The 16719-nt window shown below is 46.8% G+C and overlaps 2 protein-coding genes across 2 annotated transcripts in view; both read left to right on the top strand.

Moving 5' to 3' along the window:
- LOC309564442 (uncharacterized protein) overlaps positions 1 to 16719 on the top strand; it is a gene marked incomplete at its 3' end in the record, with an annotated part of 317628 nt that overhangs the window by 190073 nt on the left and 110836 nt on the right. The window contains 4 exon segments of the mRNA XM_082269072.1: positions 875 to 1016; positions 2948 to 3007; positions 3116 to 3259; positions 3368 to 3645. Coding sequence (XP_082125198.1) covers positions 875 to 1016; positions 2948 to 3007; positions 3116 to 3259; positions 3368 to 3645 — 624 coding nt within the window.
- LOC309562638 (uncharacterized protein) overlaps positions 1 to 16719 on the top strand; it is an 87564-nt gene that overhangs the window by 15314 nt on the left and 55531 nt on the right. The window lies entirely within an intron of this gene.

Here is a 16719-nt window from a genome sequence, read left to right as displayed (position 1 = left end):
GCAGAAATCTCCACTCAGCAGTCATGTAGAGATGTGTTGAAATACCAATTCCAACTCCCAAGACTCATCACTGTGGCCTGCCTGATTCAGCATACAAATATACACACTCAATAAGATGTTCCTGGAGTGATAGATGTATATAGCAGTATAGTGGTGATGTGCTGAAGGGACAGGTATGAACAGTGACAGTAGATGGCAAGCACTCGAGAGAAATGTTCAGGAGAGTATAGATGGTAACAGGTAGGATGCAGATAGGTTAGCAATCATGTATGGTAGTAGATGATAGGATAGCAGATGACATACAGGAGAGACTAACCCAGTGCAAGGATAGATGTTAGTAGGCTCAAGAGCTAGCAATCTAAATAACAGTGCAGATGATAGGTTTAGTATTGCATAGAGAGTGACAGTCTTTAGTGAGCAATAGATATAGTGTAAGTAGGTTTTATGGAAGTTTCCCCTGCGGGGTACTTATCACTAGAGAGTAGGTTAGTAGCGGGGTCCGGTAATGAGGAGTGATCCGGTAGCGAGATACAGGGATCAGGAGCGAGGTTCCGGTCTGTTCAAGGCAAAGGAAAGCAATTGGAGGTTCCGACAGCGAGACACACTAGCAAGCATGTGGACAGCCAAGCAGGTTGAACGCTCTGCGGCGCTCAGCAGTGACCTCATCGCTCTTAAAGATATATGCGTACCACCTAAAGGGAAAGGTGGGACGCATTGAAAAGAAAGTAGTAAATAAGGGTACTAGAGGTACCAGAATCTTACAATCTATGACTTACAAATGTATCCAAACTGTATGAGATAATCATCTCTGAGGTCTCCGGGTATTAGTGCTTATGTTTTGATGATGGTCCTTTCTATCATTTTGTGGTTTTAGGGTGAGAAACTCATTGATCTGAAAGCTGAGGTGAAGAAGGAAGAAGAAGAGACGTATGTGATGGGTGATCAGCAATGTAAGAAGGAGGATGAGGCTATGGATCCCATTAAAGAAGAGGATCCTTCTCTGTATATCAGCTCAGGTGAGTAATAAACAGAAACTGATTACATTTTGCTGTTAAAGTTTAAGGCCACAAATGTCGCTTTAATCCAAAGCCATCCTTCTTGAGAACCAGTTAGCTACCCTGTGCTGACTTGCCAAGATCCACAAGCAGTTTAACTGAAAGCAAACCCTTACTGCTGGACCAACATGATAAATGTCCAATTCCATTCTTCATTATAATGTGAACATTTCCAACAAAGAGTTTGAAGGAAGGTCCACCACCATTCCTTACAATAACGAAGACATCAATGTCTTTACAACGTCACTGTGCCATGATTGGTTTGCGTGTTTTGTCCATTTTCAGAAATATTTTGGGTTTCTGCATTATTTTTACATTTGTTTGCTATTTCATTCTATGGTCATATCATTCCTCCTCCAAGCAATATCGCCACCAATTCAGTGACCAGAGCCAGAGGGCAAACCTGGCAAATTTGGCCTCTTGGTTTGCTTATTATGTAATGAATGGAATAGAGTTCAAAGCAACGCCTGCATTGCCCCAAACTTGGACCTCATCCATACTGTATACCATATGAAAGGTTCTCCATTCTTTCATACAACCTCATGTTACCAACAACAGTGGTGGAAGCACTGCATACCATATGGGAGGCCCATCTCCGTTCCTCAATACAATGTCACGTTCCAAACAAATGAGGAGGAGATACTGTACACCATATGAAAGGTCCATCTCCATTCCTCAATATAACGTCATGTTCCCAACAAATGAGGAGGAGATACTGTACACCATATAAAAGGTCCATCTCCGTTCCTCAATATAACGTCTTGTTCCCAACCGATGAGGAGGAGATACTGTACACCATATGAAAGGTCCATCTCCGTTCCTCAATATAACGTCATGTTCCCAACAAATGAGGAGGAGATACTGTACACCATATGAAAGGTCCATCTCCATTCCTCAATATAACGTCATGATCCCAACAAATAAGGAGGAAATACTGTACACCATATGAAAGGTCCATCTCCATTCCTCAATATAACGTCATGTTCCCAACAAATGAGGAGGAGATACTGTACACCATATGAAAGGTCCATCTCCATTCCTCAATATAACGTCATGTTCCCAACCGATGAGGAGGAGATACTGTACACCATATGAAAGGTCCATCTCCATTCCTCAATATAACGTCATGTTCCCAACAAATGAGGAGGAAATACTGTACACCATATGAAAGGTCCATCTCCATTCCTCAATATAACGTCATGTTCCCAACAAATGAGGAGGAGATACTGTACACCATATGAAAGGTTTGTTTCACCACAACAAAATCCACTATGCACACATACTGTTACCTAGTATGGCTTGGGTGTACTATCTATTCTGGTTTGTATTTATAGTTTGCTGTTATGATTGTACCCAATTCAATACCTGATCTCTGGGAAAGTTTTGAATGCTAAACGATATATATGAATACAAACCTAACATATTTAAACATGTCCTTCCAACAGATGGACATACTATGACCTCAGATATCAATCGAAGATCAATGGATCCTTCTAACCCCAAAGAATCTTCTGATAAATCCCATACTATGACATCAGATGTCCATCTAGGATCAATGGATCCTTCTAATCCTGAGGAACCTTCTGATAAATCCCATACTATGACTTCAGATGTCCATCTAAGTTCTCACAGTGTTGACAGATCAACAGATCCATTCGATCCCCAGAAATTATCTTTAAGCCATGAGGGAGTTCACACAGTAGGGAGTTCTTTGTCATGTTTGGTGTGCGGGAAAACATTCACTAAGCAAAACGCACTTGTTAAACACCAGAAATCTCACAATACTGAGAGTTCCTATTCATGTTCAGAGTGCGGAAAAAGTTTCTCTAAGAAACCAAACCTTCAAAAACACCAGAAAATTCACACTACTGAGCGTCCCTTTTCCTGTTCAGAGTGCGGGAAATGCTTTTATAGGAAACAACACTTTAATTTACACCAGAGAACTCACACTGGTGAGCGTCCCTTTTCCTGTTCTGAGTGTGGAAAATGTTTTTATGAGAAACAACGGCTTCGTATACACCAGAGAACTCACACGGGTGAGCGTCCCTTTCCTTGTCCAGAGTGCGGAAAATGTTTTTTCGAAATACGAAACCTTCATAAACACCAGAAAAATCACACGAGAGAGCTTCCTTATTCATGTTCAGAGTGCGGAAAAGGTTTTCCTATCAAACAAACCCTTGTGAAACACCAGAGCGTACATACGGGTGTGCGTCCCTTTTCTTGTTTAGAGTGTGAAAAATGTTTTTCTACAAAAGAAAACCTCATTATACACCAGAGAAGTCACACGGGTGAGCGTCCCTTTTGCTGTTCAGAGTGCGGAAAATGTTTTTCTGAAAAAGGAACTCTTCGTAAACACGAGAGAATCCATACTGGTGAGCGTCCCTATGACTGTTTAGAGTGCGGAAAATCTCTTTGTAGTAAAAGTTCCCTTCATAAACACCAGAGACGTCATACAGGGGAGTATCCCTTTATCTGTTCAGAGTGCGGAAAAGGTTTTTCTGACCAAGGATTCCTTCTTAAACACGAGAGAGTTCATACGGGTGAGCGCCCCTTTTCCTGTTCGGAGTGCGGAAAGGGGTATTGTGGCCAGGCAAGCCTTCGCAGACATCAACATAGAGAACACTGCTGACCGTCTAGATTTACAGTATCTCACAAAAGTAAGTACACCCCTCACATTTTTGTAAATATTTTATTTTATCTTTTCATGTGACAACACTGACGAAATGACACTTTGCTACAATGTAAAGTAGTGAGTGTGCAGCTTAACAGTGTACATTTGCTGTCCCCTCAAAATAACTCAACACACACAAGTGAGTACACCCCTAAGTGACAATGTCCAAATTGGGCCCAAAGTGTCAATATTTTGTGTGGCCACCATTATTTTCCAGCACTGCCTTAACCCTCTTGGGCATGGAGTTCACCAGAGCTTCACAGGTTGCCACTGGAGTTCTCTTCCACTCCTGCATGATGGCACCACAGAGCTGGTGGATGTTAGAGACCTTGCGCTCCTCCACCTTTCGTTTGAGGATACCCCACAGATGCTCGATTTAGGTCTGGAGACATGCTTGGCCAGTCCATCACCTTTACCCTCGGTATCTTTAGCAAAGCAGTGGTCGTCTTGGAGGTGTGTTTGGGGTCGTTATCATGTTGGAATACTGCCCTGCGGCCCAGTCTCCGAAGGGAGGGGATCATGCTCTGCTTCAGTATGTCACAGTACATGTTGGCATTCATGGTTCCCTCAATGAACTGTAGCTTCCCAGTGACGGCAGCACTCATGCAGCCCCAGACCATGACACTCCCACCACCATGCTTGACTGTAGGCCAGGCATACTTGTCTTTGTACTCCTCACCTGGTGCTTGACACCATCTGAACCAAATAAGTTTATCTTGGTCTCATCAGACCACAGGAGATGGTTCCAGTAATCCATGTCCTTAGTCTGCTTGTCTTCAGGAAACTGTTTTGTGGGCTTTCTTGTGCATTATCTTTAGAAGAGGCTTCCTTCTGGGACGACAGCCATGCAGACCAATTTGATGCAATGTGCAGCGTATGGTCTGAGCACTGACAGGCTGGCCCCCCACCCCTTCAACCTCTGCAGCAATGCTGGCAGCACTCATACGTCTATTTCCCCTGAGAACCTCTGGATATGACGCTGAGCACGTGCACTCAACTTCTTTAGTCGACCATGGCGATGCCTGCTCTGAGTGGAACCTTTTCTGTTAAACCGCTGTATGGTCTTGACCACAGTGCTGCAGCTCAGTTTCAGGGTCTTGGCAATCTTCCTATAGCCTAAGCAATCTTAATATAGAGCAACAATTCTTTTTTTTTTCAGGTCCTCAGAGTTCTTTGCCATGAGGTGCCATGTTGAACTTCTCGTGACCAGTATGAGAGAGTGAGAGCGATAACACCAAATTTAACACACCTGCTCCCCGTTCACACCTGAGACCTTGTAACACTAACGAGTCACATGACACCGGGGAGGAAAATTGGCTAACTGGGCCCAATTTGGACATTGTCACTTAGGGGTGTACTCACTTTTGTTGTCAACGGTTTAGACATTAATGGCTGTGTGTTGAGTTATTTTGAGGGGACAGCAAATTTACACTGTTATACAAGCTGTACACTCACTACTTTACATTGTAGCAAAGTGTCATTTCTTCAGTGTTATCACATGAAAAGATAGAATAAAATATTTACAAAAATATGAGGGGTGTACTAACTTTTGTGAGGTGGACAATATTTTTCCAAGAAAGAACCCCTTCTTCTACACCAGAGAATTCCCTCAGATGCGTGTCTCTTTTTATGTTCAGAGTGTGGGATAGCTTATGCTCAGAAAGGAGAGCTTGTTAATCACCAGAAAAGTCACTCAGATGGGTGTCCTTAGTCATGTTCAGCCTTCGGGAAATGTTTCATTACCAAAGAAACCCTTGTTACTCACCAGAAAAGTCACTCAAGTTGTCATCTCTTTTGGACAGCCTTCCCAGAAGACTTGAAGCTGTTATAGCTGCAAAGGGTGGGCCAACTCAATATTGAAAATTTCAATCCAGAAAAAGTGACAGACACAAACGTTACGATATCCTCCACCACCACCACAGATCGTATGGGTACGCTTACCAGAAAATGTGGACCAAATACCATACGGCAATGGGTCACTAAAGAAGGGGTATTTAGACATCACATAGGGAAACAGGTGCTCTGTGCATTTTCCATAGATGGATCTCACTTATCCCCATGACTCTGGTATAGATGGACTCCACTTCCAACCGCCATCTCTCAATTCATGAGCACATGTGAAGACACAACAACCAACCACACATCGTGTAAAACCATCATAAGGAAACTTATTAAAATGTATAGGACCCTTACAACAAATTAAAGTAAACAGTGCTGTCCTAATAAAATCCCAAATGGTATTAAAATGACCTCGGCAGGAGCTGGATCCGACGCGTTTCGTCAGAAATGGCGTCCTCTAGGTGGGATGTATCTTCTATAACCGCAAGATAATCTGCGTGGGATAATAAAGAAATCCGTGAGTCCGTTGTATATTGAAGATAATATCAGTCTTCTAAAGCTAATGAAAGATAAATACAGGAAGCACAATGGTGCTCACGTTTCCCCCCGTAGTTCCAGCCTCACATCCATATTACATCTCTGAAATAATCCTCTACATGTATGAACGCTGTAAGTGGGCGGAGTTATGTGTAATCGAAATACTATATGTAGAAAATGAACCTACAAAGTTCAATAAGAAACTTTGGGGCAAAAAGTACGGACGTGTGCGGTTTGATTTTTCCATCTCAATGACGATGGGATATGTAGAGGACTACAAAGATAGGAAGATGGTGGCAGACTCATGTGGGTATCGCACTTGCTCGGTAGGCGCTGTTCTCTATCAGCAGTGAGTGTTCTCTTCAGGTTTTAATTGAATGAATAAAAAGTCCCATGAGATTTGAAAATTCCAGTCACATGGCTAAAAGAACAACCCTTCTACTTGTAATAAAGCTTTGTGAATTGAGCCTCATGTGTTGTATTTCTTTGTATAGTTTTTAATTCTTTAGTTTTCAAACTCAAATTGTTGTTTTTTTCATTTTACTTTTGTATTGTCTGGATTTGATGTGAAATATAATTTGTGTGTTAAATCATCGATGTAACCTGATAGAAGAACGGAGCACGAGGCAGGGTGTCAGGACCTGGTGTCAGGAACCATAAACCAGGTAGAGACAGAAAATGCAATTAAAATTACACCTTTAATGTAATAGCAAAAAAAAAAAAAAAACACAGAACACCATCGTAGTGTAGCAGAGTGTCCCAAAGAGAGTTGGGTAAAAGTCCTTTTCGGGCTTTATACATCTCCCAGGCACCTCTCATACACGTTTAGGGATCTCTGATCCATGATCTAAGTTCGGATCTTGGTCCTCTCCCCCCAGGCCAATTTAAACTCACCTGAGACAGACAGCCAGTGCTCTCAGCCTAGGAAATCAGACAAAGTTTGTCTGGGAGAGCAGAAAGTTGGTAAGAAACTGACAAGTTGTGTATGTGGAAGCTGACAAGCTGTTAGTCAGGGCCTGCATTGTATATAGTTAGTGTCGGGACACGGCTAGGTTTTTGTTTTGTTATTATTTCTCCTGCTTGTTTTTCTTAAAACACTGTACAGCACTTGTATGTAGCACCCTCCTAGGTAGGTGCTAGTGAGGACATGGCTCGTTTTGGGGGGGGGGGTGAGTGTAGCACCCTCCTAGGTAGGTGCTAGTGAGAGAGTATAGTTTTTGGCTCTGTCTGCCTATCAGAGGAGCAGCAGGCAAATCTATATTGCTTTCTGCCTACCAGAGAGCAGGATCTGTGAGTTAGGTCTGCTCATTGTGTGATTCATTGGGTCTAGATAGTGTTTCACACTGGTCCAATAGGTAGGCATGTTGGAGAGTGGGAGGAAATCTGACCGATGGGTACACAGGCTTTGATGCAGTCCCGGTGATTGGTTGAGACTGGCTGTCTCGGTTCATTATGGGATACTGTAAAAAACAGGAGCACATGTGCTGCATTGTCTTTGGCTGGTGAGCAGAAACCCGGAGGGAGGGTGGTGGCTGCCTCTTCCTCCTCTGTAGTGGTGGCACGTGGTCGCAGGCGGTCGGCCTGGGGATCAAAGAAACGGAACTGAACCCAGAGGTCCAGGAGGACTGACTAGAGGGGTAGAGACACTTTAGACCCTCGGAAAAGAGTATCGTGAGTACAGGGGATCGTATCAAGGGACCTGACTTGAGTGGGCCACCCCGGAGTAGGATAGTCAGAGGACGGGTGTCAGTGTGTCCAGCGAAAGGGGATACTAGGAGAGTATCCTGAAAATAATTAGTTCATTAAGTCTTCTGGATAGAGTCTTAACCCAAATTCACCTAGTGGCAGGGTGAATCAGCAGCCTGGCTGCATCATCAGACAGGAGTCCTCATATCTTGTGAATAGTTAATCTGGAGTATCCCACTATTCCCTTCTCCCATCCCTATTTAAAATAAAACACCAAAAACAACTACAAACCCCTGGACTGATCATTGACTGAGCCAAGAAGTAAAGTGTTAAATTGTGAATACCAGAGTTGCTAACGGTAACCCAGGGGGACCCAAGAGTTCAATATCCAGCAGCCCTCAAGGGGGTAGTGCTACATGTATATAGACTTGTATATAGCCAGTGGTGGGATTCAGCCGGTTCGCACCGGTTCCATAGAACCGGTTGCTAACTTTCTGCAAGTTCGCAGAACCGGCTGAATCCCTCTGCGCGTCTGAGGAAGCGCAGGACAATTGAATGTCCCGCGCTCGGACAGACGTGGCGGCCGGGGGGGGGAGCAGTGCGCTCCTCCCCGCCCATTCTGTGACAATAGCGAATGAGAATTAGCTATTGTCACATGATCCTCCTCCTGACCAATCAGGGAGCGGTTCCTCCCGCTTCCTGATTGGCCGAAAGGCAAACGCCGTGCCATTGGACGAGGAGGAGGCGCCGCGGGAGGACTCGGAGACGCGGGGAGCCGACTGCGAGACCGTCCATGAGGTAAGTGCATGGGTCTCGCGGGGGGGGGATCGCTGGCACTCTGCAATTGGGGGCAATGTTGTGGCTGGCACTCTGCAATTTGGGGCAATGCTGTGGCTGGCGCTCTGCAATTGGGGGCAATGTTGTGGCTGGCACTCTGCAATTGGGGGCAATGTTGTGGCTGGCGCTCTGCAATTGGGGGCAATGCTGTGGCTGGCACTCTGCAATTGGGGGCAATGTTGTGGCTGGCACTCTGCAATTTGGGGCAATGCTGTGGCTGGCGCTCTGCAATTGGGGGCAATGTTGTGGCTGGCGCTCTGCAATTGGGGGCAATGCTGTGGCTGGCGCTCTGCAATTGGGGGCAATGTTGTCGCTGGCACTCTGCAATTGGGGGCAATGTTGTGGCTGGCGCTCTGCAATTGGGGGCAATGCTGTGGCTGGCGCTCTGCAATTGGGGGCAATGTTGTGGCTGGCACTGTGCAATTGGGGGCAATGCTGTGGCTGGCGCTCTGCAATTGGGGGCAATGTTGTGGCTGGCGCTCTGCAATTGGGGGCAATGTTGTGGCTGGCACTCTGCAATTGGGGGCAATGCTGTGGCTGGCACTCTGCAATTGGGGGCAATGCTGTGGCTGGCGCTCTGCAATTGGGGGCAATGTTGTGGCTGGCGCTCTGCAATTGGGGGCAATGTTGTGGCTGGCACTCTGCAATTGGGGGCAATGCTGTGGCTGGCACTCTGCAATTGGGGGCAATGCTGTGGCTGGCACTCTGCAATTTGGGGCAATGCTGTGGCTGGCGCTCTGCAATTGGGGGCAATACTCTGGCTGGCACTCTGCAATTGGGGGCAATGCTGTGGCTGACACTCTGCAATCATTGGGGGCAATGCTGTGGCTGGCACTCTGCAATCATTGGGGGCAATGCTGTGGCTGGCACTCTGCAATCATTGGGGGCAATGCTGGGGCTGGCACTCTGCAATCATTGGGGGCAATGCTGGGGCTGGCACTCTGCAATCATTGGGGGCAATGCTGGGGCTGGCACTCTGCAATCATTGGGGGCAATGCTGTGGTCACTGTGCATTGAAAGGGGGGCACGCTGGTCTCTCTGCATTGAAAGGGGGGCACGCTGGTCACTGTGCATTGAAAGGGGGGCACGCAGCGCTGGTCACTGTGCATTAAAAGGGGGCATGTACACTGGTCACTGGTCATTGAAAGGGGGCACGCTGGTCTCTCTGCATTGAAAGGGGGGCATGCTGGTCACTGTGCATTAAAGGGGGCATGTACACTGGTCACTGCATTGAAAGGGGCCACGCTGGTCTCTCTGCATTGAAAGGGGGCGCTCTGGTCACTGTGCATTGAAGGGGGCATGTACACTGGTCACTGTGCATTGAAAGGGGGCATGTACACTGGTCACTGCATTGAAAGGGGGCACGCTGGTCTCTCTGCATTGAAAGGGGGGCACGCTGGTCACTGTGCATTAAAGGGGGCATGTACACTGGTCACTGCATTGAAAGGGGGCACGCTGGTCTCTCTGCATTGAAAGGGGGCACTCTGGTCACTGTGCATTGAAAGGGGGGCATGCTGGTCACTGTGCATTGAAAGGGGGCATGTACACTGGTCACTGCATTGAAAGGGGGCACGCTGGTCTCTCTGCATTGAAAGGGGGCACTCTGGTCACTGTGCATTGAAGGGGGCATGTACACTGGTCACTGTGCATTGAAACGGGGCATGTACACTGGTCACTGCATTGAAAGGGGGCACGCTGGTCTCTCTGCATTGAAAGGGGGCACTCTGGTCACTGTGCATTGAAAGGGGGCATGTACACTGGTCACTGTGCATTGAAAGGGGGCATGTACACTGGTCACTGCATTGAAAGGGGGCACGCTGGTCTCTCTGCATTGAAAGGGGGCACTCTGGTCACTGTGCATTGAAGGGGGCATGTACACTGGTCACTGTGCATTGAAAGGGGGCACGCTGGTCACTGTGCATTGAAAGGGGGCACGCTGGTCTCTCTGCATTGAAAGGGGGCACGCTGGTCATTCTGCTGGGAAAGTCGGAACTGGTTACTAAAATTTTTGAATCCCACCACTGTATATAGCACCAGAAAACACTGCATTGGATTTGGTACCTGTACCTGCTACCTGTTCCACAGCTTACAGTAGTTAAAAACAGATGCCAGGGTTTGGAAGCCAGAGTGGCTAACCAGAGGAGCCGGGATCAGAAACCAGAAGTCAGCTTTTTCAGAAGCCATAAAATCCGGATCAGAAATCAGAAAAGACATCAGGCAGGCCAAGCCATAACAGGAACACAGCAGAGACACACTGGAGATGTTGACCACGCAAGGGCATGGAGGGAATGAGCAAGGCAGTTTAAATAGCAAAAAGGGACTGGCTGTAGGCTGGACTAATGAGGCAGGTAATGGTAATCAGGTGAGTCACAGAGGAAACAATGAGTGGCTGATAATTAATCAACAGCTGAGCAGTCTTGAGCACTGACAAGAGAGTTTCTAGCAAAAGCAGAAGCCCAGCCCTGACATCTGGATCACCTGCTGATGGCACTGTGCTTCCCAGAGTGGAGGGTTGTAGTTTCTGTGTCTACCAGCAGGTGTCTCCCAGAAGCCAGCAGATCCCAATAATCAGTTTCCACCTGATGCTGGCTGCTAGTAGGGTATTTAGGTCCTCCCATACTAGTGTCTCTCCCTCCAGTGTTTTGCTCCAATGACAGAGACGGCATGCCATTTATGCTTTCTGATCCTGACCTGATCTTGCTCTTGCCCTGCATTCTGTGCCCTACTTTCTCTTTATGAGTAAGCACAATGTAACTGTGTGAAACGCGTCAACCTCTGTACTGGTTATTGCTCCTGTGATGTGTGTCATGCATTTTATTTGGATTATGCAATAAAAGGACTTTCAGCATTTCGGCGTGCAGCCACTTTCTTTCACATGGACATCCTACGGCTGGCAAGCCAAGGCGTGCACCCATGAGAGAAGTTCCTCCCATATAATCCATTTACCTGGATCTACTCACCTGGTTTTCACTACTTTCTCTTTTCTGCTCCTCTTGTTCCCAATCCCCATCCTGGTTCCTCCTTTATATCTCTTCCTTGCATCTCCAGTTTACTCAGTCTCCTAAGTATAGCTACACAGATTTTGCCCTCCCTGCTGCTGATTCCTGATACAGGAGGCAAAATTATGAAATATATTGTAGGCCGCAGTATTTATATATCTCAAGGTGGTGTTGTCATACCTCCCAACCTTCCTGGATTCTGCGGGACTATCCTTGAAGTTCAACAAAATCCTAGAGTTCTGCAGTCTCAGAACCCTTTGCCAGGAAAAAATTGGGCACTTGCCTCCAAAAATGAACCTCAAAGGGATGCATTGGCACCTAGATTATGTGCCCTGCATCTCCTGCAGGGTGCACCAGGTCCCTGACACCATGATCATCCTATCTATGGAAGCCAGCATCTTTCCCCGCAGCTGATTGTTACAATGTTACAGGGTCAGAGCTGAGAGAAGTTTCTTCTAGACTCTTCTATGGTTTGTGACACCAGGGAAGCCCAGGACACATGATCCAAGGAAGAAAGAAGATTTGTGCTGGGGAGCAATCTGGGGGAGGGGGGGGGGATGATATGTTCTAAAAAGTGGGGGAGGAGGATTTTTGCTGGGAGGGGGCGTTTGGGGGAAGAGATGAAGAACAATTTTACCAGAAGGGGATAATTAGGGGATTGTGTTAAAAGGGGAGGATTTGCTAGGAGGGGTGATTGGGGGAAACAGTTTTGTACTGGAAGGTCAATTTTGATTGAGGGGGTTTGTGCTGGAAGCGGAAGAGGATTTGTGCTGGGTGGAGGATTGGAGGAAAAGATTTGAAGGGGGGAGTTTGAGGAGGAAGATGATTTGTATTAGCAGAAGGATGGGGGGGGGGGGAGATTTGTGCTAGAAGGAGTAATTTGGGAGGGGAGAGGAGGTGGGGGAAATGGAGAGGGGGGCAAATAATTTGTGCTGGGAGGTGTGACTATGCAGATTAGTGCTGGAAGGGGGAGAGGGGATTTTTGCTGAAAGGGTAAAGTGTGGAGAATATTGCTTGTAGGGAAAATTTAGGACTCTCTTGACCCTTACACTGTATCCTACATTACAGACCCCTGACTCCTGCACTCTTTTTTTTGTACTCCTGACCCCTCTCTGCAGGGAAAAGGGGACACCATCCTGCAGGAGGAAAGAGAAACAGTGTGTAGAGAGGGCAGGAGAGTGGGTGAAATTATTGGGGTCTATCTCCCAGGTTGAGTTTTATTTGTCATTTCTAATCAGACGATTGCGCCACACATAATATTTAGTGTAATTTAACCCCACCAACTTTTTTCAGTGGCGCACTTTGGTCATTTTTTCCATGAGATGTCCGTCATGCTTAAGTTCTAAAGTTGGGAGGTTTCTGATGTTTTGTAGCATGGCGAATTGTATGAGATTTAACCTTCTCAAGCTCAGCAGTGGATGGTGCCCAGTGGTTCAGTGGAATCCTTTATGATAGGGCCTTCAGGGTTCCACTCTTTGGATTGCCCTTCACTAGCTCTTGCCTATCTAGAAGCCCCTAAAGGAAGCTCAACCTGCCTTGAAAAGGATCCCATGACATATCGGACTGCATCCACTGCTAGGGAACCCACATTTATGAAGTGCACAAGAAAGCTCCATGGGAAGTTTTCGTTGCTCAAGAAAAATGCAATGTCCCGAATGATGCATATCTTTTATATTACTTTACTAAATAATTCAAACAAAGTATATTTAGCCACTTCCCAGGTGGTGGCACAATAGCTTGGAAACAGCACAAACAGAGTTACAAAACATTCTTTACATAGAGATCTGTGTCCTACTGGGATGAAGTCCAGGTATCCCCTAGCATAAGGTATGCCTTCCATCTTACCTTGTCTTACCCTCATCCGACCATCTTTCTCAGCTTTTCAATGTTGAGAAGATCATATGAAAGATCCATCTCCATTCCTCAATATAACGTTATGTTCCCAACAAATGAGGAGGAGATACTGTACACCATATGGAAGGTCCATCTCCATTCCTCAATATAACGTCATGTTCCCAACAAATTAGGAGGAGATACTGTACACCATATGAAAGGTCCATTTCCATTTCTCAATATAACGTCAAGTTCCCAACAAATGAGGAGGAGATACTGTACACCATATGAAAGATCCATCTCCATTCTTCAATATAACGTCATGTTCCTAACCAATGAGGAGGAGATACTGTACACCATATGAAAGGTCCATCTCCATTCCTCAATATAACGTCATGTTCTCAACAAATGAGGAGGAGATACTGTACACCATATGAAAGGTCCATCTCCATTCCTCAATATAACGTCATGTTCCCAACAAATGAGAAGGAGATACTGTACACCATATGAAAGGTCCATCTCCATTCCTCAATATAACGTCATGTTCCCAACAAATGAGGAGGAGATTCTGTACACCATATGAAAGGTCCATCTCCATTCCTCAATATAACGTCATACTCCCAACAAATGAGGAGGAGATACTGTACACCATATGAAAGGTCCATCTCCATTTCTCAATATAACGTCATTCTCCCAACAAATGAGGAGGAGATACTGTACACCATATGAAAGGTCCATCTCCATTCCTCAATATAACGTCATGTTCCCAACAAATGAGGAGGAGATACTGTACACCATATGAAAGTCCATCTCCATTTCTCAATATAACGTCATGCTCCCAACAAATGGGGAGGAGATACTGTACACCATATGAAAGGTCCATCTCCATTCCTCAATATAACGTCATGTTCCCAACAAATGAGGAGGAGATACTGTACACCATATGAAAGGTCCATCTCCATTCGTAAAAAAAATATTTTTAGCCAAAACACATCAGGTGGCTCCAGAAGGCATAAAATTAGAAATAAAATATTTATTATTGATTCAGTTTTAATTGAAGTATAATATGTGTAGCGGAGTAGCAGTACGATCCACGATATCTCCACTGGTAGTCATGCATAGCATGCAATAATCCTGGTAGCGTATAATATACCAACCCCTCCAATAACCAGACGGCACATGGCTTGAAGGTCAACTAACTATTTTATTCACAGGACTTGTATTTAAAACAAGATACTTATACGGGGTCTCCACAGAGGGGCAGCAGGGGTTTCCAATACACATTCATGAGCCAGCAGTAAACAAAAGCAAGATACTTATACGGGGTCTCCACAGAGGGGCAGCAGGGGTTTCCAATACACATTCATGAGCCAGCAGCTAACACAATACAAAATCCTACAGGTACTGCACGGGTTACGTTTACACATACAATACACACATAATACATTTGGACAATCATTCCTGACAGAATACTCTGTAAGTGGCGATGTTTGCCACAATGCTCCCCCAAAACCAAGCCGGCATACACAGTCTGATCCCAACGGATCGGCTTGGGGATGTCCGGAGGAGCGCTCACAGATCGCTTTTCAAGGTCCGTTTGTCGGGATAACCCGTCAGCGTTGCCATTCAGTTTCCCAGGGCGGTAGTGGATAGTAAAGTCAAACGGCTGCACCGCCAAACTCCAGCGCAACAACCGGGCTCAATACTGTTCTTAATCCAAACATGGAAGCGTCTGGACCTCAGAAGGACATTAGGTCTCCGGGATATTGGCCGGGGGTCTGGACTGGCAGGATCGCTGAGGGCAACTGGCCTAGATCGTTCCCCAGTAAGATGTCGGTGGGGAGCTCCCGTATCAACCCCACATCAATCAGACCTGACCCGGCACCCCAATTCAAGTGGACCCTCGCAATGGGTAGTCGGTGTACTGCTCCCCCTGCCATCCGTACCACTGCTGAGCCTCCGGTTTGGGCGGCATCTGGAACCAGGTGTCGCTTGACCAAGGTGAGAGTGGCTCCCGTGTCTCGGAGACCTTGAGCGGGTATTCCATTTAACTGGACCGATTGTAGATGATGCTGTTGGTTCTCCGTAGCGGCTTGCACCGGGTTAGCTTCATGAAGGGTACCCCATTGCTCCTCAGTGTGTTTGCACCTGGGTATGACTGGGTAAACCTCTGTGGGATAGTAGGAGACCGTTGTCCGTGCTGAAGGGGGTGACCCTGGTCGGATCCACGCAGCTTGGTTCCTGCTCTGGGTACAGTCTCATCGATAGTGCCCAAACTGCTTGCACCTGTGGCACTGTACCCCACTGCGGGACGGGTATCTGGTGTTTGGAGGAGTTTCGCCCCGTCTGTGGTAGTAGTGGTCCTGTGGTGCGAGCCTGCTACCGGGTAACAACCGAATAGGCTTCGTGGATGGTAGATTGGGGAACAAAAGCTGAAGTCAGCTCCCCCAGGTCGTTTCCCAAAATAACGTCTGCGGGTAAATCCTGCATCATGCCCACCTCCACATTCCCTGACCCAGCTCCCCAATTCAGGTGTACTTTCGCAGTGGGAACTTTGAAAATGGCTCCCCCAGCTACTCGCACAGCTACAGAATCCCCAGTGAGTTGTCTGGATGCAATAAGGTGATTCCGGACCAACGTGATGGTAGCCCCAGAGTCACGTAACCCTTCTAGTTGTCTCCCCTCCAGGTGAACAGCTTGTCGTGGTTTTGTCGATTGTCCGATGCTGCTTGGATGGGGTTAACCTCGTGTAGGGTGCCCAGGGGTTCCTCCATTTGGATTGCTGTGGGGGGTTGTAATGCAGCGGCTGCTTGGTAACAGTGTACAGCGGCTTGAGGTGCTGGTGTGTAGTCCTGATTCGGCCAGGGCTGACGAGGCCGATTTCGGGGACAGTCTTTCTGTATGTGCCCCATTTGGTTGCAGAGATGGCACCGGGTATGGGCTCCTGGTTGGTACCTGGGGTACTGACTGTTACCTCCTCCTGAACATGGGTGTGCTGGTTCGGTAATTGCTGGTCGGTGATAGGGTTGCTGGGCAACTACCCTAGGCGGTGGTCGTTGTTCCCGTCTAGTGTCTTGGTGCTCATCTGCTAATTTAGCAGCCTCTGGAAGGGTGCAAGGTTTACGGTCCCTTACCCAGAGCTGCATTTCTTGAGGTAGTCTCCGGAAAAACTGCTCCAACAATAATAATTGCAAAACATCCTCTCGTGAAGTGGCTTGTGTTGCATCTAACCATCCGGTGGCCGCCCTGTGCAAACGATGGG

Source organism: Pelophylax lessonae, assembly GCF_965119305.1.
Source record: "Pelophylax lessonae genome assembly, chromosome: 9".
NCBI classification, from domain to species: domain Eukaryota; kingdom Metazoa; phylum Chordata; class Amphibia; order Anura; family Ranidae; genus Pelophylax; species Pelophylax lessonae.
Note: the sequence above shows the minus strand (reverse complement) of the source record. Positions and strands in the feature narration are given on the sequence as shown.